Source organism: Prorops nasuta, unplaced genomic scaffold, assembly GCF_024137725.1.
Source record: "Prorops nasuta isolate Cenicafe-Biocafe unplaced genomic scaffold, Cenicafe_Pnas_1.2 PNAS00004, whole genome shotgun sequence".
Lineage (NCBI taxonomy): Eukaryota > Metazoa > Arthropoda > Insecta > Hymenoptera > Bethylidae > Prorops > Prorops nasuta.
Genome location: NW_027116801.1, coordinates 5,297,302 through 5,319,188, shown reverse-complemented (window position 1 = coordinate 5,319,188; position 21,887 = coordinate 5,297,302). Strand labels below are relative to the sequence as shown.

General features: G+C 40.2%; 1 protein-coding gene across 1 annotated transcript in view; it reads right to left on the bottom strand.

Moving 5' to 3' along the window:
- The window catches only part of Sol1, a 140,571-nt gene that overhangs the window by 45,359 nt on the left and 73,325 nt on the right, over nucleotides 1-21,887 (bottom strand). The window contains exon 4 of the mRNA XM_066725355.1: nucleotides 9,724-9,941. Coding sequence (XP_066581452.1) covers nucleotides 9,724-9,941 — 218 coding nt within the window. The remainder of the gene's footprint in view (nucleotides 1-9,723; nucleotides 9,942-21,887) is intronic.

The window sequence follows — 21,887 nt, the reverse complement described above, 5'->3', positions numbered from 1 at the left end:
TATATAAGGTACGAGAGGACTATAAGCCGTAGTTTCAAGTGAAACGTCGTCGATGAGATATTTCATTTTTGGATTTTCCCATTTTCCGATGGTCGTCTGTCGAACCGCCTAACATTCCACGCAAAGAATAAAGGCCCGAGCCAGCCATGTCTATCAGAGAAAATCATCGTTCGCCTCCCCGCCGCTTTTTTAGACTCGTCGGATGATAAATTACTTCCCCTATCTGCCCGTTTGACGCAACGGTCCAGCCCGCTTTTTTTCCTCCCAGTCTCAGCGATGTATGGAAAACCCGAGGAAAGCACAGCACCCCGATTGCGAATTTAATACTCGTCCGGGAATCGATCGTTCCAGTCGACCATTTTTTTTTTTTTTTTTTTTTGCAAAGTTAAAGAATTTTCCGATCCTATCAAGCATTGCCAATTTTACACCGCGAATTTCCTGCTGAACGCCTATCATCTATTTATAATCTTTATACGCTTTTCGTATTTAAATTGCGAGAAGGAAATATTAGTTGGTGAATCAAATAAAAAATTGGTAAATATGTCAAGCGAAGAATATAATTCAAAACGGGCTGAAAATTAAGTGATTCCGTAAACGGTTGATATTTTTCAAAGAGAAGCTTTCATCCAGCATCCCCGGTGAGTGTACGAAAGATTCCAGCCATGATTGGAAATGATAATTGAATTTTACGTAAACCCTTCCCACACGATTTCTATTAAAATTGTGCTGCCAATAAATAGCGAGTAGAAATTGCATAAAATTATCGTGACTGAGCGTATGTTGATAGAGTAATAAATATGAGAAGTAAAATTTGTCGTTTTATCGAGAGAGAGAGAGAGAGAGAGAGAGAGAGAGAGGGAGAGAGACGTATGAGTTTTATGGAATCGAAATATTGATGTATACATCAGGATTTATATACATATATATATTTGTGCGAAACAGGATAGCATTTTCTATGGTCGATCAAGCTTTCGGAGTGCAGTAAAAGCTGAAAGGTCATTAATTTCGTTGTATAAGGAGGGTCACATCTGCACAGGGACTCACTTCCCTCTCAGAGAATCTTCGGGACTACGAGGTCGTTACGTCAGAGACCGAGTGCTTCGCATTATCGTATAAAGTACGAAAGCTCAACTGTAGTTAATCTTGTTAAGCCTATACTCAACCTTAAAGGCTCGAAAATTTCTGGAATTTTTCGCTACCGTCTTCAGTAGTTTGAAAGCTCTATGAATACGAAAAATAAATAGTATAATTATAATTAAAATATTTCACGACATCCTCCGGATAAAATGGTCTGGCTTCTACCGGCAATAATTCTATCGAGTGCAAATTGCGTTAGAATAAATTGCAGGACCTTATTGGAAAATCAATTCGTACATCGACGGAGCAAAGTTAACCTGTGGCGCGTAACAGCTGTCAATAAACTGCTTCTCATTTTTTTTCGCAAACAACTAATCTTCCCCCATATCCAGATTTCCAGCATTTTTATCGCTACGCACCAGAAAGATTAATCGTTCAAGACCATTAGTTTTCAACTATGAAAATAATGTCTACACGATAAAACATTTTTTATCGCAAATATGTCTCGTCATTTATCACAATTTTGTTTATTATATCCAACGAAGCATCGACGAGAAAACTTTATTATATCTCTCGGTATGATTATTCCAGCAGTATCCTGGATTTTATTAGCGACTTTGGAAGATTTTCCTCGATGCTATGCTAATGCTTGCTTGCCATTGCAAGATTTACCTAAATTTTATTCGTCACCGTAACTTCCACCACATCCAAGTAGATACAGCAGGATTGCTGTTCTCCTCAAGGGAGGGATTCCTCTGCCAATCACGTTGGATTCTAAATCCGGAATTCGATACAAGCTGCATTTGCATCCGCGCGCCACCGAATGCTTTTCAATTAATAATTTCTTCAGTCCTTTGCTGCTTCTTCTCTATGCTTCACAAATATCATAAGCTTCAATTAAGTATTAATATAGTGCGGAGTGTGTGTGTGTGTGTGTGTGTCAGTATTAATAATAATAATTTTCTTTCATTTCGCGAAACTCTTGAGATTGATGCTGCGCACACGATCCAACTATGCTATTCTGATAATGAGAAAAATTCCACGAGTATACAAAGTTCCGCTGGTTTCTCCTTTTTGTCAAGGGGGTTGGGCGAAAAAGGAGTCGTGCAATGATGCACGATTGAAAATCCATAGCCTCGGGCACCGAGAGTTCGTCGAACGGGCAGATGAGCACGTGATAATTAATAGCTTGACTGTCTCGAGTATAAAACAAACAATCCGTTGAAATTTTTCATCTCGTATCTGCAAGCTCGAAGCAGAAAAACTGAAATTTCCTACAAGATTTTCCAGCTTAATTAAAAACTGACCTCCATTTCCAATCTCCGAGTGGGTCTCGACGTTTCGTTCCTCTCCTCGTATATATATATATATATATACCATTAGACAATCGAACAACCGTGATTTGACAGAATTAGTCATCGTTTCAATTACTGGCAAATGGTAGAACTTATTTAATTAAAAAAATTCACCCAATTCCCAATATTACGGAATTAAGGCACAAAGCTAACGGACAAAGACTACCTTAATGAATGGAGGATCATCCTTGATCAAAGCGCTGACTAGAAGAAATTCTCCATTCCTCGATAAAGTTAGTTACGATTCGAAAAAGCAAGAAACAAAAGTAGATTTTCGAAAATGCAGTGTCGATTCTTTATGACTGCTGTGGTGCAAGGTTGTGGAGAAGCCGATGGTAAGGGTGTATGTGGGTCTGAGAAAAGAAAGAAAAGTTTTTCGGTGGTGTGGAATTTTCAGCATTAGCGAAGAACGATGTGCAATTCATGGTGGATAGAGTGTAGAGAAAACATTGGCCAAAGTAAAGCACGTATAAGAATCTTTGGTGGTTTTAACCGCAGGACCCAGCAGTTTCTTAAATTCCTAAGCGCAACCGGTTTCTCGTGGATAGATTTTAATGGGTTTGGTAACCCGAACACGTAGCCACTTTGCGCGAGGTGCACAGTTACCGGCTGCCGCCGCCGTAACATATCGCCAATGTCGGCCAACCTAACCTGTGGATCACGTATTTGTTCAAACAACGCTCCTCTCCGGCATCTAGTTTCTAATTACCTACCGCGATACTTTACCGAATTTCTTAACTCTGCGATCGCCGCGATATAACTTCAAGTTTATTGGTTAGCTGTATATAGTATATACACACTCTCGCATGGGCCCAAGACAAAAAGGAGCAAGTTGCAATTGTAACTCAATTTGCGGGTTTGCTGAAAGTGAAGCGTGGTCTGGCATAATGGTCGGAATCGCGAGATATTACGCGAGGAATACACTCTCTTTCTTTCTCTCTCTCTCTCTCTCTCTATATATATATATATATATATATAATACATGTACGATTCCGTGTAAAAAGACTCGACGCTACCGATTTTACAGCGGAATTGAATGAAATGCGGCAAGGATTAAAGCAGCTTTGCTGGCTAACGATAAGCCAAGTGGAAAGAAATAGAGGGTGTATTAGTGGTACCCAAAGGGCCGGTAAAAAACTTTTCTGTCTCTATGGTGATGGACAAAAATAATGTCTGTCCACGGGGACGAGTAAGAAACGTACGCGTCGACAAAAAAGTTAGGTTAGTTCGACCAAGTAACTTTCCCAAAGTGGAAAGTGCATTAGTAGACTATAAATTATGTTTTCGTTTTATTCATTCCTTCCCCCTTTCTCATACGAAATACTGTATATACACTTAACAATAGGGACGTGCCTAATGTCCATAAAATTGCTCGTTGCGATATTTAACCATATTATTAACATCTAACCAACGATCAGTTTTATCGAGTCAACGAACAAGCGTTTACCATTTATTAATCATTTCATTTACCAATCAACGTAATGCGCAATATATGTAGTTTGTAAATTAGCATGTGTAAATACAGCATTAATATTTGCTGTACCTGTACCAATGAATTTATTAAGTCAAAATGAAAATGAAGATATTCGTACATTTTTTAATGGAAAAAGTGTAAAATCATTACATATTAATTATCTTTTGTACGATGAACTCGTGTTTTTAATAAAAGCTTCAACACATTTTTGTAAAATATAGAATAAATAATCGTCTGTAATCCTATTCATTTTATTCTTAATCCCCGCAATGCGTTTGTTGTTTACATAATAAATATTCCATTATTGTATCGAACGAACAAATTATAAACTTATAAGAAATCATGCATAATATTGAAAGGCACATTTATTTTTACAATAAAAGGTTCTTAATAAAGGCTGTTAATTAATATTATGAAGGATATTCGGTTGACTGTACATAGTATACTCTACGATACTACACTGTACAGCATTTCTATCTTCAACGATATTAATAAGGAAGCCAGGCAGCAGAGAAACGACGAGAAGAATGAATTTCAAGAGGAAGCCCGGCCTCTTAAGCGTATAATTACAGAAAATTGATCTGTTTATTAATAAAGTTGGTAGTGCAATAAATACGCTCTGGTAGGGGGCAAAAAGATAACTACCCAAGATAAATTTCATTTCATTGGTAGCATAAGCATTTAAACGTGAAATAGCGGATATAAGACGGAATTTCGAAAGTTGAGTTGAGAAGTTTAAGTACTTTTAGCATCTGACGTCTCGGAGGAGACCGGAATGGTACATATGGAGAAAAGATATTGCGTAAATCCACTGTTCCGAATAGTCAGTATCCCTCCGGGATGGAAAACGCATTTCGCACAATTTCACGAATCCTTTTGCAAAAAGTCTTTCCGCTGAGTTTTATGCGCACTTACTTCACGATATTTCCTATATGTGTATCATTTATTGGATTACTTGTGAAACATCAAGAAAATGCGCCTAATAAAAACGGAACCATAAAATAAGGCCGCGTAACGGAAGAAGAATTTGCTTCGCTATGGAAAGAGAGAGAAAGGATGTGCCTATATATAAGGGGGGAGTGGGAGAGATGGAGAAGAGGGAATCTGCAGAGTGAATAAAAAATTGAACGGAAATTTGTAGAGAGATGCAGGCATTTTTTCGTAGCTTGAGTGAATTAGCGTGTTGAGAATGGCAGAAAATAGAATTACGCAGATGCGACTGCAGGATAAAATAGGCAAAATGTCGCGGGCAAAAGCAATAATCCTACTGGGGAGCTGTATACGTAGACTATACTTCAATATAGCGGGGATGAGAAAATCGGCCAAGCGTTCCGCAAATATTGTATTTGATTCCCAATGCTACTACTCACCAACACCACTTTTCCCGTGGCCGAATAGAATGGAGAGCTTAATCACAGCACTTATCAATGATTAGTTTCGAGACTACGAGTACATATATATATATACATGCACACACACACACTATATATATTCGAAGCTTGACCCAAACCCGATAAAGCTCTCTTCTCGTTTCAATTCGCACAGTCGGGCACAGCACTCGATAGAAAATATTTGCTCCATCATCCAGCCGTTATACAAAATTATAATGAAATCGCGACTCTTAATTTCACAAATTATTGATAAAATATTGTAGCGCGTAATAAAGCCGCGACGAGCTAATAAAGCAGATTACATGATAATTTATACTACGCGAGATCGCAATTTCCACTTTTCCACGTTATTATATGCAAATATTTTATAGCGAATAATACAAACTTAACGAGCTAATGGAAAAGAAGCCGAAAAATCTGCATAAAATAAAGGGAGGGAAAAAAGACAAGTAATTACAAGGAAAGTTTAAAGTGTATTCTGGTTATCTGGTAAGCAAATTACGAGATGTATTCGTAAAGTTGCTACTGCTATAACGCGGAGAAGCTTTGAAGGTCCGGCGAGGTTAGAGGTAGGACGCGACGGGATAAATATTGCAACGTTAATACATCAACGTAGAGGAGAATGGACGGGCTGAAAGTTACACTACCGCGGGACAAATTCATTTAGCTTGCTAGAGTCCCTCGTCGTCGGTGTCCCCAATCTCGTCCAAATTCAGCAATTAATGGGAAAATTGCAAATAGGGAAGAAGGCCTCTTTCCTGCCCCTTGCCCCTTCCCGTCCCCCCAAAAATCTCCGTCGAAAACTCTCGCTACGGAATTACCGAAAATTTCGTTATAGTCACCCCCCCCCCCTCCCCCTCTCCTCCTTCCGCCGTTCCCCATCCACCGCCGCCGCCTCCACTCCTCAACACCCTTTCTCCCTTAATCATCAAGAATCCAAGCCTCTTCAGCCAAGTTTCGCGATCATTTTCACGCGCGCTACGTCACGTGACGCGACACATTACGCTCTACGTCGTTTTCGTAATTGCATTCTCAACCAAGATAGACACTATTGAGTTAACCTTTAATTTAACCACTTAGACTAGCTGGATACGCGATGCTAAAAGCTCGCAAAATTTCTGCGACAAGCTTCCCGACCTAGCATAATATACCCCTCCTGCTTCCGCATGAATATATATAATATTTCAGAAAATTCATTGATGAATTAAACTAGCGAGGTAACGTCAAATAAACGCTCCCCACGTTCTATCAAATTTAAATGGGAATGAAAGATAGGGGAGACGAGTGAGAAGGAGAGTAAATAGCTGGATGCTTCTTGATCAAGTTTTTTCAAACGTAAAAATAGATGGAACCTATATGTATATATATATATATATATATATATATATATATATAATATAATACTAGCAGGGTTGACGAAGAATCTGGGTCGGCCATTTTCTTCGATTACACTTTACATTGATGAAAGGTTGTAAAATAAATACAAATAGGAGCTACAGAAAATGGAGCCCTTCCCAAGTGGAACACAAAACTGAAACTGACTGGAGGCATCTTTCTTCGCTTGGATCGCAATCTTATCTCACCCCTTGTATCCCCTGGCCAAATGAGTCCCACATTGATTCAAATTCGAGGACCGATAAAACCTTCTATATTTGTAAATTTATAGTCCATCGTGGGAGAAACAAATATTTTCGTCTGAAATTAAAATAGCATTTTACTGCATTTCTATATATAAGAATTTTTTGTTCCTGCATATCCTGCACGTATTTACATCAGATATCGAAGAAATATGGCTCAAGTCGAAAAGTCCTTCGGCCATTTGCACGGTATTGATCAGAACGAATACTATATCAGTTGGACTATATTCAAGTTTCGATGCACTATCAAGCGGCCCGCGCTAATTACGCCACGAGACTCTTCGAGATATCGGTTCGAATCCGATCTTTCCTTATCAGAATTCATTTAAAGTCTTCCGGCAATTAGAGAACAGCGATGGCTATATGTTATCCCTTGCAACTTTAACTTTTCAGATTAAAAAAGCAGTAAAAAAAAAAAACTTTAATCGCTTCCATTTATAAACTTTGAAATTTTTCCTCAAAATTGATAAAACTTCATATTGAAGGACTCGTTTGACGACTTTCAACATAACCTCGCTTTATGGTTTAAAAAAAAAATGATGACTTAAAGTTTAATTTTGTTCCTCCCCTCACATACAGTACAGCGTGTAGAACTGCTCTAAATTGGTCTTTTGGCGCTTCCGGAAGAACTCGAAATACACTTAGAAGCGTTGGGATGAGCAGCACCGAGGATTATAAACGACTATTAAATAGTAAATAATGCCTCTTTCTCGTAAAGTAGAATAAAGCACGCTTGATTATCCATGTATAATTAAAATGCAATACCCATTCCGGATAGAACGTTTTAATCAAACGATAGCATAAACCTGTGTGAGAACACGAAAATTCTTCCACTATTATTGCAACATTTATCGCGCAATAAAGTATCCGTTGTCCCATGGAGATTTAATGAATTTCGCGTCTTAATATATAGTACAATTCTAGCCTGAGCTGGAATTCTCGTGATCCCGGTAAGAATGCCGAGCTTTAACCTTTGGTGGAAAGGTTTTAATCGCGTTGGTAATTAGCACCTTCCGCAGCGCGAGCTTCGGCTTCCGGCGGAAGTGGTTGTTGATTCGGAGTTGATCAACTGGTCAAAGTCCGTGCGGGGTAATCTCTGGGCTATTATGGGGGAGGGGGAGGGGGAGTGAAGTGATCGGAAGGATTGGCAGTAGAGGGGATATAAGCTGGAACGGAGGCTGTTTGGTAAACGACACGTCGTAAAGCACGTTATCGGATCCTTATAATGTTTCCAGCTATAGCCTTGTTGGCCATTCCCCCGGAGAAGCCGAATCAATATTCAATTTCAAGATCGGAGCTTCGCTCGGATCCTTATCATCGAGACTCCATTAACACCTCCACCATATTTCATCCTAACCGGGATTCCTCCCCGGTAGACCTTGGCATTGCAAAAAAATCATCGGAAAAATGCATATCCGTTATTAATTATCATTGCTCACCGCGTATAAAGACCGGCCACGTTTGTGATCGAGCCATTAGTTATAATTAAAAATTCATTAGCCATTTGTTTTTCTATCGCGAAAGAAAAGTTTTGCTGCTACACGGAGGAGATGACTGTTAATTTTTTTTCCGTCACAGCAGCGAAATTATAACTTTAAATGAACATTTTAATTGTTCAGCGGTAAATTTGGTGTGGCAGGGAAGAAGACTTTTTAGCGCCAGGGATAAAATGTATATTTCCAGATTATACAAGCAGGCCGAAGCTTGGTTGTTTTTCGCAAATACAAGCCCCTTTACACGTGCCGGTGTATTAAGATGTGTGCGCCGCCGTGGCAAAATGAAAAGTTGCCGTGTTTAAAACACGTGCCTGCCCCGTAGTCGTGAAATGCTTACTAATGAACTACTGTTTTTTTTTAACGCTATTACACGATCCCTGTTTTGGCATGGGGGATCACTGTTCTCGGCAAAACTTTCATCGAGTTATGATCAACGGTTGATTCCTCGATGTTACGTAATACCATAATTGACAATTAAAAAAGATTCTTAAGTAAATAAGCCACGCAAATGCATCAATTTATTTGGATTCAATTAAAGCGAGTCCTTCAAACATTTATCATCCTAAACGAAGACAACTTTGACACTGACTTTCATCACTAGACTGCATATAGATAATAATAAAAGACTGAAAAGATGAAGTGGCATAATTTTTTTGTAAAAACAATAAATTGCAGGGCAAAGTATAAGGATGAGAGAGATATATACGACTGTTTCGAGGGTTTCCAGCGGAAAAGCTTGCAGTGTGTGCGATTTCCGGTTATCGTCGGTGAAGCTGCATTCACGCACTAATTAGTATCGTTTTCAGGGCAGCACGTAGACGAGAAATTTTGCGCCAAGTTGAGCTTTAAAATATTTTCCGATCAAGCTTCGCGCCAATAAGCGAAGCTTGGAAAAGTTCGCGAAGCTAAACTCGCTGTTTTCTCGGTAAGTGTCTCGCTGCATCTGTGGCGAAGGGATTGGGGGATAAAGGAGGATAGAGACGAGAGTCAGGCTCGCGTTGGAGGGATAACAACCAATACGAGCTTCGCGACGGTTGAAACGGCGCCGAGACCTTTCCGCAAAAAGCCGTCACTCTTAATCCAATGTATTTCCGGTCCTGCGGCGAAAATGGACATTCCGGGCATGGCCGGGCATCGACACTTTTCAGGAAAAGGCCGACGCGGCCGAGCGACATTTCCCTTTTCCAACAACCTTCATCATATAAGATCCAAACGATATTTTCCAAACCCCTTATTCGGCTCTATTATCCGAAAAGCCCGTGATTTTGTCTATTTTAAGAAAAAATTACTCACTTCCATCGATGAAACGAAATTTGCCGGAAAATCCAGTAGCGTTAACCGTCGTTTGCTTCGTGGTGTGAAGCTCCAAAATCAATGTTGACCTTGAGCTGTAGAGAACCTGCGGAATATCGCGCAGATCCCCGCACAAAACCCCGGACCACGGGGTGTACTCGGAGACTCCGTTGCTTTCCAGATGTAGGAACACTCTGACGAAATCTCCTCTCATGCAGCTGTAACAGGACGAAATAATGTAAAATTAGATGAGAGAATCAATGAGAAAAGTGGATAGGACGAGACAGGGATTTATCGATTTCCGACGAGCGTGGAATCTCAATTTAAGATTGTCCCTATGAAAACAGGAATGGAAAGGGGAGCTAGGGGGAGGGGCGGAGGGAATCTTGGAGAATCCATAATGGATGGAATGAAGAGTGGTGATAAAAGTGACGTTATTCAGTGGGGATTGGTCCAGTGGATTTATAGGAATGTCTGAAGAAACATCAAAGCTACCGCGATCCTTTGTCTATTCTCGCGAGAAAAAAAATCTTCGCATATCGGAAAAAAAGTCGGTAAAGGACGGATGGCGGTGGTGGTGGTGGTGGTAGAAGAGGGTAGAGACTGGAGGATTTACTTGGCCGAAGAAAAGTGAGGAGCTTGCAACTCTGTGGAAGAAAGTTCCTCGAGAGACAAAGGCAACGAAATTGAGGCAGTAACCAGCAGTCCTTGCCGTTGTCCAGTCGAAGCTTTGTCCTCCTAATCTCCAAATCATCTTGGCCCGCGCGCGTACACACTGATCCGTAATTGGCTTCCAACGGATTACAATAAAAGCCTCGACTATCAAAAAGAAACAGACGTTACCCTTTTCATCCAGATATAAAGATAGTTATATCGCAATGTGTACTCGCTTATCTCAATATTCTACGATAATAATAACAAACGGGATATTTCAAAGTATTATAAAAATTGGTGGTTCGATAATTGAGCCTTGTGCAACCGTCGAAGAAACCGTTTTAATTGGTGACGTTTGAAATTAATTATAATGCGGGAAACAATGCCGAGGATGAAATTCACTTAGGGGAGAGGCTTCGAGGGTGATTTTTCATTAATTTATGGAGTTCCTAAGCTCCAGTGGAACGCAGCTACCTTAATCCATGCTAATTTCGGTATTGTGTACGCTTTAAGTCACAGGATCACAGTGGCACGCGTATACGAGAACCGAGTTTCTCTTTGTGTGCACACTACTGCAGCCGACTGCACCTGGTCGCTTCCAACTGCGAAGGTGGTTGTAATAATTAGTCAATTAGCGAGAATCGCCAGTAAAGGTACAACGTATTATTGCGGTGAGATGACAAGTAAAGCAGAGTATAACAAGAATCACAACGGTACGTCTGATAGAATTTCCAGTGAAATTATTATTTCTTTGAGATTTTTCTCAACCACATACTCTCCTTTGGGAATAAACTGTTTTAGCCAAGCACAGTTGCTTTGCTATTCCCGCTCGGCAAATTGAATCTGGACTTTCTCCAATTAATTCGGGGGAAGTAGAGGATCGTGATAAATATAGGTGCTGTAACAGGATCATTAAGGCTTCGATAAATTCAAACCGAAGCCATATCGTTGGAGTAATTAGCGAATTTGTTAATCCGGAGATAAACAATTTCACGATATTAACAACCGCATCATCGCGATATCATCGTAAATTAACGGTCTTCCTAGTGATTGACTCTGTTATTGATACTTTCTAGATTTGTTAAAATTAAAGTGAGATTAAAATAGAAGGATTGAGACCTATAGCTTGACTTTCCTGGTGAATTTGGGAGATTTTGCGAATAAGATGAAGGGTCTGAGTCGTTAGATAAATGCGCGATTTCTGTATGAAGCAATAATGAGGCAACGATGGTCAGACCAACCTGAAATGACAGTATCGCGTGACTTGGGCAATTCCGACAAGAGTGCTACCACTTCAACCCCATACTTGGCACAGATTGTTTGCCCCGAGCATTAACAGTCACTCCGATAAAGACTGGCTTGCCTGTTTTATCCCATGTTAAAATGGTCGATAAGCCGCTTAATGGTTGCTCCTTATTACCATCCTGATACGTTGACTATTAGACACCTCAATCTGATACAATAAATGATATTTCCTACGTACAGAAGTCTCAAACAAAAGAACACTACTCGATCTTCGATCCTACCCCGTGTGTTAACATAACTAAATAAAGTGTACTATCTGTAGGATCGTTAGTGAATTTTATGAAGGAAAACGTGTATAGTTTTAGCAAGCAACGAGAATAACGTGTAAAGGGAGATTAATGGCACGAGATTGCATAATAAATCTCGCGTCGTAGCTCATCTCGACTGTAGATCAAAGCGTTTTGTTTTTTCTTTTTTTTTATCTCTCTTTTTTCATTCTTTTAAAGTCGAATCACTGTTTATGAACGAAGGTGAGAATCGGCTATACGGGAGAGGGAGAGATATTGAAATTTAATCCGTTCCTCGTGTTTGAAAGAAAATAATCTCGTCTCCATTCGTTGTCAGTTATACGTGCTTAGTAGGGTGTGTAACGTGAAATCGCGAGACATTTCTACTTCAGCATCCGAATTGAAGAGCAAGTATGCGAAACATCTCACCGACTACGAGTGAATTGCAAAGTGAGAATGCGGAACGCGCCGTTGTCGGCAGTTTAGTACGTTAATGAAATCCAGCGCGTGACCCGAAAGTGCGAAACGCGAAAAATTGTTTTCAACTCGTATTGTATCGGTTTGGTGAATTTCGGAATATTATGGTTATTAGTTTCCACGCCCGAAACTCTTTTTCCCAGGTGGTAACTGTAATATATATATATATTATGAGGTAGAGAGATGCTTGTATAAATGAAAAAAAAAAGCAAGGGAGGCATTATTAACGGTACATTGATATCTCTCCGAACAAATTTGCAATTGCTAATATAACATGGACGGTATAAAAGCATTTTTATGGTATCCAAGCAATCTGGTTGCAACCTGAGCAAATCTTATATAAATTCCGAACATTATATTCCAGGGCCATTCTTCACACTCGTACGTTCAGTCGTTGGCCCTGGGCCAATCAAGGAAAGGACCACTGCGAACTTTTGAACTTTAACGCATTCGGTGCCAGGGACCCCGGGGAGTTCCTAAATGAATCTTTTTCAGCGTTGCAGGTTAATCAGGGCATTACACTGTCGGTTAACAGATCTCAATAAAATGTAATGGCAAGCTGCTTGAAATTCCACTAGGTACTAGTGAGAAATTCTTTTTATTTTCACGTGATAACTGATACATAAAAACATTCGGTGGAAATAAGGCTGGTGTACAACGAGATGCTCTTATTTCAATACAAACCCATTCGCAGTCACTACGTGACTGAAATATGTGTGCTAAATCCGAGTTACCAAAACGTGACTGAATTAATTTCTTTCTTTCTCTCTCTCTCTCCCCTCCTCAGATATATAAGCCTTCCCTCTGTGCAATATTTAAATATAATTCTCCTTTAATTTCCTATTTCCTTCTCAACGAGAATAAATAGTAAACTTTCTTCCAGTCGCAAAACACTATAATATACTTTAGTTGATATTGAATTTTCCAACTACATGGAATTTTCCGATATAATGGAAGTTGGATTAATCGATGCAAATGATATTTTAATCACTTTCACTTTTATAATCGAAATCACTTTGGGTCTGGGGCGCAATTCATAAGCCACGGCGCAACTTGGCCAAGTTTCTAAGCAAACACGCTGGATAAAGTTTTATGACTTTACTTTTATATAATAGATTAATCTAGGAGAAAGCCCGGACAACAGAGCGGCGTGATACCAGTCACTTGTAAGGTGCCGCTGGATTTAGCTGGATATCCGGGCATGAATCCCAAATGGATCACGATTCGAATAATTGCAGATCGAAAGTGCATATGCTCTTGGATTGGATACGCGGGATACTCTCCTGCTAGATACTGCGGATCTGCCAGGCAACAGCATAAGCGTTAATCCATCCCTACGGATGTGTGTAAACTAATCACTCTCATTCATGCACACAGCGTGTAACTCTCCAACAACCACCGAAACTTCATCACGCAGTCTGTTTCCTTGGTATGTATATATGTATAGCGAGAGAGAGAGAGAGAGAGAGAGAGAGAGAGAAACTATATACCAAAGTAGGAAACGTACCGAAGACTATTTACCCAGTTAAATACCTCTCGGGTTAACTTTTTAAACGAGCGATTATTTTGCATACGATAATATTGTATTATTGCACCAGCATTAAAACAATGGTATATAAAAAGGTATAATAATCGTTTAGAAGCTCGTTGGCTGATTTTGAGAGGATAATGAAATTTCAGAAATTTTACTATGCTAGTCTGTTGCTTAGGCGTAGGTATATAGAGCGCGAGTTTCAGTTTAACGATGATGAATGCTTCGTGCTTAAAGTTTCTCTCCTCGTAATAATAAAGCTTGCGGGAAGCAGCGATGGAGATATCTTCCTGGGCCAGTAAAGGACCCTGTTGAAGTTTCCACTCTTCGCTTGAGCAGCGGGAATTCTGCGGATTTTGCGCTGGATGCAGCAAAGGTCAACGCACCCCTTTCAGGAATAGTAAGCAGGAGTTTCTCGTCCTCCGGCCGGGAATTAAACGCCTGATCCCAAGTAGAACTAAAGAATTTAAAGAAAGAAACGCGCTTTGAGTAATCTGTGACGCCCTTGTGTAACGTTTTCCAAAGTTGGCAATTTCTTCTCTCCTCGTGTCCTTTCTCCTTATTCACACTGCGGAGTTTCTTGTTGCGAAAGTAAAACTGCACACTGTGCGCATAACGGAGTTGAAATTAATTATCTCATTTGTCAGAGGCTGGTAAATAAGTGACAGTTGGATAGTGATTATGGAGTAGGGAAACGAAAGACTGTAAAACGCGCGTATATATATATATATATATATATACTATATATAGGGGCTCCTGGACGATGATTATTTCATCCCCTGGGTTCAATCCGTTAGCCCCGATTCCGGACTCTGCGGTTCTTCCTTTCGCAATAAAGTACTCGCATTTCTCTTTTCCCGTCACGCATCCCTTCTTCGGCTTCTCTCCTGGGTACCTTCCTTGGACCATAAAATAGACTACCAACACTTCGAATATCGAAATCCTACCGCTTCCATCTCGTCCTATCTCACTTATCTTAAAGACCGACCAGAAGAAGGAGGCTTCGACATAGAATTCTCTTCGCTCCTTTCCTGCTCTACCTCATCGTTGTAAACGTATAGATATATATTACTTATTATAAATCGTACGTACCAAGATTTAAATTGCTAAAACAATGTCGGAAAACTTTCAGCAGTGGCAGACCACGCGAAAACTCTGAGAAATTAGTAGAAAAAAAGTTCTTTTGAAATCGCGAAATTTTTGCTGCATTTTCCAAATTTATTGCAAACAGCAGCCAGACGTTTCAAGTGTTAAAACTGCACGGTGCTAAATTTGTAGCGGAGCGTAAAGAACCAGCGTACATTGCTATTTTCTTTCGACTTTGTACACGACTCGGTTTTAGACTTCGCCAGAGATCGAAAGGTTCCAGGCCAACAGTAATGCCAAGTCGTAAACTATAAAAAGAAACCTGTAAAAAGGTCGCTTAAAATATACTTCCGATTGGGCTGTAAAAATGGGAGGATTTTTCAAATTACCACTTTTCAAAGTTTTTATGAGAAAAAAGTGTCACGAGACTATGTGATAAAGCGTAAGCTGCAGAGATATATTAATAAAGCAAAAATGTACAATTCGATTTAGTTATTTTCGTCAAGTGGAATCTTTCGAGTGGCGTTTCAGTTTGCATTGTGAGAGAGCTCGCATGCAAAACGCAAATTCCTAGAACGTAAATTACGATGCCGAGTCACGACACCGCGGTGCATAATGCACAGAAGCAGCTTTGTGACAAGAATATAGCAGCTTTAGCCCTTCAGTTGGAAAACTCGTGTCACTTTCAATTGGCTCCATTCACAATATGTACAGCGGACGAGCGCGCGCGCACGCGACAATCAAATTTCTTATCTAATTACTTCATTTACCCTGCAAAAATCACGGTCCAATGAAAATTTGCGGAATTGCATTGTCCACCGGTGGCCGCAGTTGGTTCCATTGCGGAGAAACGGCTGACTGACGTAACAATCTGATTATGAAAAACGAGCGTGTTAACCCGGTAGTATAGTTGAACCGACCAGCTGGCGCTGTTTACCCAGTCAGCCAGTAATGAAATACGTTTTGTCACCGTCCGCTGGATTAAACGATTTTTCCTACTTGTCACTGAATCTTCCTTATTGAGCCAAGAAAACTCGCAGATGTACTATATGTAGTATAATAAAAATGGCGAAGGATCGATCGATGAAACTAATACTGGTAGCTGTGATAAAGCTGGACCTTTAAGAATCTCCTTCGTCCTCCTCTCTCTCTCTCTTTATTAAATATATATATATATATATATATATGTACGTACATGGATCTTTTCGTAAACAGGATTTTTCTACTGGATTATTAAATTCGAGCTAATCAAATTTTCCTCGTGCCCTATATATATATATATATATATATATATTTACCAACGAGAATATTTCTCTCCGATTCGTCCAGTTTAATCAACGATTTATGACACATATAAAAAGTTAGTTGAACATTGTATGGTGGATGAGGCGAGCATTAGCAAGGAATTGTTTAGAGTTGCGATGCAGCTGCGTGTGTTGGGCATCGTCGTCGTGGTCGTCGTCGTCGTCGTCGTCGTTGTCGTCGACGTCGACGTCGGCGTCTAGTAGAATTCGCATGAGAAGTGCATTTGGGCAAAGCAGCTGCTGTCGTGTACACGTACTTTGTTGTTGGTACTGTAAATGGCCAGGACACGCAGGTTTAGGTCGCAAACGGATGGACGGACGAACGGACGGATGAACGCATAGCCTTTAGTCTCATAACGCCAGTTGAGTCGAGACTGGCTCGAGCGAGCGTCCGGCAAACCTGACAAGCCGTTGTTAACGGCTCGTTAAGCCAGTCAGTCGAGAACAATCTAACTGCACGTTAACATTCTTGCTGTCTTGTCACCTCAAAATATCGATTAACGCAACGTCCATTTTCACGGATTTACATCCTCGTAAAGCCCACCATTGTTTTCTTCGCGTTGTCAACTCCGCTGCTACACGCTAAAACAATTCAAACATTTATATACGCGAAAGATTTCTCCGTTAACCCATCCATCAGTGGTTTTATTTCCCAACAGGCGGTTCATTTTCGCCAATTTAATCCCTTGGAGCCAGGCATTGTTTTGATGTGGGAACCACGTTTCCTAATCTCCATACTGTCGACCTATTCTGAATACAATTACGAGAACACCGAAAGCTGCCAAACTTCGCGCTGGCCCGGCTAACGTTACCTAGAGTGCTATATATATATATATACACTACGCGAGTTTTCTGTGCGAAATTTTTGTTTTCTCTCTCGAAAATGAGAATTCTCTCGTTTCTTTCCGCAACGGACGAAATTTTCCACGGCGGATATATAATATAATAAATGGACTCCGAGACAGTAAACGAGAGATCTTAATCATATTAGTTGGAAAAGCGTTCGAGGACAGCTTTATCTCTCCTCGAGAGAAGTTTGAAAATTTCAGAAATCCTCAAACTAAACACAGTAGTCGCGCAAAGATAATTCAGTCCTTGAGGCAAAATAAACCATTGCTTCCCACTTTTCGGCGTGGTTCCTTCCGTATAATTTACCTCTCCCGGATAAGCCGGGAGAGAGGGAGTCGTGGAATTGCAAAGCGAACGATTAAAAATTAAGTGGAAACCCATGGCCGACAGTTTGCAAGGAAAATTTGCAGGAAATATAGCAAACGAGTGAAATATAAATAATGTACGTTACAAGAGTTGAAAAATAAATAGATCGTGGTCTTGGTTGAATGAATAAATGAGGAAAACGTATAATAACGCAGTGAAGTTTTAGAAACGTTCATTTTTATCGTCAATTAAAAAGCAAGCAGAGATTTCTCTGGCTTCCGGAAGCCATCGGGAAGAGGCAATTCTCTGGCAGGAGAGCGTGTCGCATCGGGATTATATAAGGAGCGTATCTCGAGGTTTGATTCCCTCGAGGGAAGATAGACGCGGTAAAGGGTTGTGTGGAGGGTTTTTCCAGGTATTTCGGGCCGAGGTCATGCATGTATGGATGCAATGCGGAGGACGGTACCGCGAGACGGTGCTGCACTTGTACATGTATACACATGGCTAGCTTATATCCCGGAGCCGATCCAATCCTATATATGCAGTCCAGCACAGAACGAAGGATAAAAACTGGAGGACTCGCGCGCGACTAATTCCATCGGGCCCCTTTCCCAGCCTTGCATTCGCTCGTGAAAACTCGCATCCTCGTCGACCATCCGTTGCATATATTATTGCAATAATGAAACTAAAAGTTTACCAGTGCGACCAGAGGCTCGAGCTAATTGACGCCTGATGCTTCAGCCAAACTAAGCACTCTTCTTACGTCACTCGATCCCATTTAAAGCCCCATCTGACAACCAAAGTCATCGCGCTGCATCCATCAAGTGGCTTACGAATAATCTTACGTAAGATGAAATGTGTAACACTCCCTATTCCCTTGCCAGCATTTCTCGTGCTTAATGAGCTTGCGGTTGTTGCAATAAAAGCAGCTTTCAGCTTGTTACACGAACGCCGCCAACGTACTTTATCCGCTACTCCTGCGCGCAAAACTCATATTAATCACCATCCTGAAGAAAATTTGCCGTAAAATTAATATCAGTTATAATATAATTAATACAAACTGCTCAACTTGTTTTCTCTGTATACTCTTTGTCATTCGGCGAACGTAAGTATATATATATATATATATATATATATCGTGGGGGTACGTTTTAATTCGCAAATTTGCCACGAGGTCATGGTGAAATAAATATGACTCTTATATATATAGATAGATAGAGTTAGCGCTGAAAGCAAAACACTCGAGGCGAACAATTTTCCGCGAACTTTGAGGGGAGAAAAGTGTAATTTCCCGGAAGCTTTTCATCGGTCTCCGGGTAAGTAGGGGGTATATGCATGGCTTGCGCAGAATGACTGAAATTCTTTGAGGTATTCACGACTGGCGACTATTGACAAGCAATCGCGGGTCTTTGGGAGTCGCGCCATTGTTGCTTTTACGAGTAAGTGGAGAGACGTTTACCACGTAACTATCGTCCAGGCCAGTAAGCTCGGCTATTCGCTTACAATTGCAAAGCAATACTATATATACTACAATGTGCACAGTATAGAAATACAGCAGATACGACATTTTATTAACATTAAAAGCAAACAATTTGGAAGGTGGTTTTGCTCCGAGCCGAAGCTTTACGAGCATTTCGTATATAGAGTTTTCGATAGGTCGCTGTAGAGTCGTAAAATTTTTGGGGTTGGCCTGGATGGCAGCTTCGTCCACACGTATGCAAGTCGACTGTAGCGAAATCGAGGCGCGATTAAACGCGAAAGCTCAATCGGAAACAAAAAGGACCGAGTTTACGTTGACGCGAGGCGGTTAAAACGGAAGTTGGACGTAGAATGAGAACGCACTAACGGAGAGGCGGTCGCGGTTCGTTGGAAAGATAAGTTTTACGAGCGGATGCGATATAAAACAGAGCGACCTCGACGATTTCGCGTGGCAAAGTGGCCCATTAAAGTTCGCTTTAAGCGCTGTTCATCCGGGCGACACATTGCATTACTCAATTTTGTTGCGCGTTTATCGTCAGGCATAATCCGGTTGCTGCTAGATGAGCGCCTGGGATTTCTCACGATATGATCCCTTCGTTCCTTATTCGTTCCTTCGTTCCTCTACGTTTCGCCCGAGAGACAAAAGCTGCGAACTTGCGCGACGATTCGTTCAAATCCTATGAAATCCCCTTTCTCTACATCCCCCATTCCCCGCTGAATCCTTGGCAAACAGGGACCATCCTGCTGCTGATGGTAGATTCGCCAACAAGTTCCAATTGCGCGCGAGCTCTTTTCGACAAACAAAACTTACGTCTAATCACGCTACCTCGCGGAATCCGTCGAGGAGGGAATGGCAGGTTTTTGGAATATAGGGGTTGCCTAGCTGCTGCTGAGTGCTGCTTCGAAGCTGCTAGGGATAGTAAAATAATAATTCTCCACTCTCTCTCTCTTGCTGCAAAGCTCCTAGCTTCGGAGAGTAACGCGTTAGGCGAACGCCATTTTCGGAGAAGATATGCTTTAATACTCTTTCCGTACTTTTCATTTGGGCCATATGGCGTCGCGAATACGACTTCCTGATCTCTTTCAATATCCCACGGGAGAGTCAGCGGATCAGAGAGAACGTCTTAACCGACGGGCGCTATGGATATTATTAAGATATTATTAACGATCCGGGATTCGCTTCAATATTCCATCAAAGCTTATTTCTACGGAGCAAACCAAATCACCTTCATATTCAATCCGCCGAAAAAAAAAACAAGTCCTTCGAGATTTTTCTCCAGTCTTATTGAAAGTAGTAAATGACAGTGGGAATTAATTAATGGAATATTGAATAACTTTTATAAACGAATGGTTTTAAAACAAAGCACAAAGTCTGTTCATTATTTTTTAAGGTACCGCTTGGTAGTTGATAAAATATCAGTCCCATGGAAAAGCAATATGTGCTTTAAACGAGAAATTACTATTTTCTTTTGTATTTTTGATTCCTGAAACCGAATATAGCTTTTGTTTTGCTCATACATGTCAAGTTTATTGTACGGCCAACGAAATGTCGAAAAATCAATAAAATCTTTCGAATAACATAGCTTTGCATTAAAGCCCGTTGCTATTTAACTGACTCGATTTATAGCAGACAAAATAAGAGCCCGTTAGAGGTAGCAGGTAAACGCTATACCGCAAGAATCCCATAATAATCCCGCCCAGAATTGCTGATCAATACAGATAAATATCACATAATGTGGGCCTGATCTGGCAAGAATTTCATGACTCCCTCAAGCTTTCTAAAAGAATCTTATAATATTTTTTCAATGCATATTGTTACCAGAAAGTGTAACGGTTATATCAAGACTTTGCAAGATCCCCCCCCCCCCCCCCAAGGCAAATTTCTATAAAAATGAAGTTTTATCTTATCGTGATATGTAGACTAATGGCGCAAAATATAAGTCGAGTTTTGCTATAGATTTTCAGTAGTCAGGATTTAGCGATAATCAACAGTGGAACACGGCAATTGAGTACAATTCAGAATGCTCCAGACTCTACGAGTCTCCGAGAATATCCATTCATCATCCCATGGGCATATCTTGAGTCTCTGAACTTTTGAGGCAGTCTCCTCAATTGTTCTATAAGTATATACGCAGTGTCTCTAAATGTACATATATGTATATGATTTTTTATAAGCTGACATACACTGTTTTAAACTTGTATCATACAGTAGCATAATAACAATCGTTTAAAAACTTTTTCTTTTGAAAATATGACTAGTATACTATAAAGAAAAGCTCATGACGTCGTTAAAATTCTACAATAAATTTGAAATCGCTTGACAAGTAAAGTCGTGTCGCTGACGCACGTTCGGTATGAGGGATCCCGTTAATGTCTTTTAGCAATAATAAGATTTTTCTGTATTTTGTAGTGATCAGCAGCAGTAACAATAAAAACAAGAAGATAAGGTTATTTTTTATATATAAGCTTCTATAAAGAACTATATATATGTTTCAAGCATCAACGCTGAAGGACGAAAAGGAAACAATTTTTTTAGGATTAGAGTCTGCTAGATTTTAGGAGTAATAAATTTATAAAGGTTGTGAAATTTGTAAATATCATGTTACAAAGGTGTGAGATTTACATGATAATTGTATTCTCACTGTGCAATCGAACACAAAGATAGCGAAGTGAGAATTTGTAACTACACACATTTAGAAAAAGCGTCCACTGAAAATAACAAAAGGTAGTGGTAAATAGCGCTGCTAATGCAATTCCACCCATTGTCATCTTAACGTCGCTGTATTCGATTGTGCAGAGCGAGTACAGCTCTTATTTTATTCATTGTATAAACCAAGTCAACTGATTAAGGTACGAAGTTTAATTCGAAGGTACGTTTTTTAAGATTTTATTGCTGTTTCTCCAACCTTGCAAAAAACCTTGTACATAGGAGCAAAAGAGGCCATA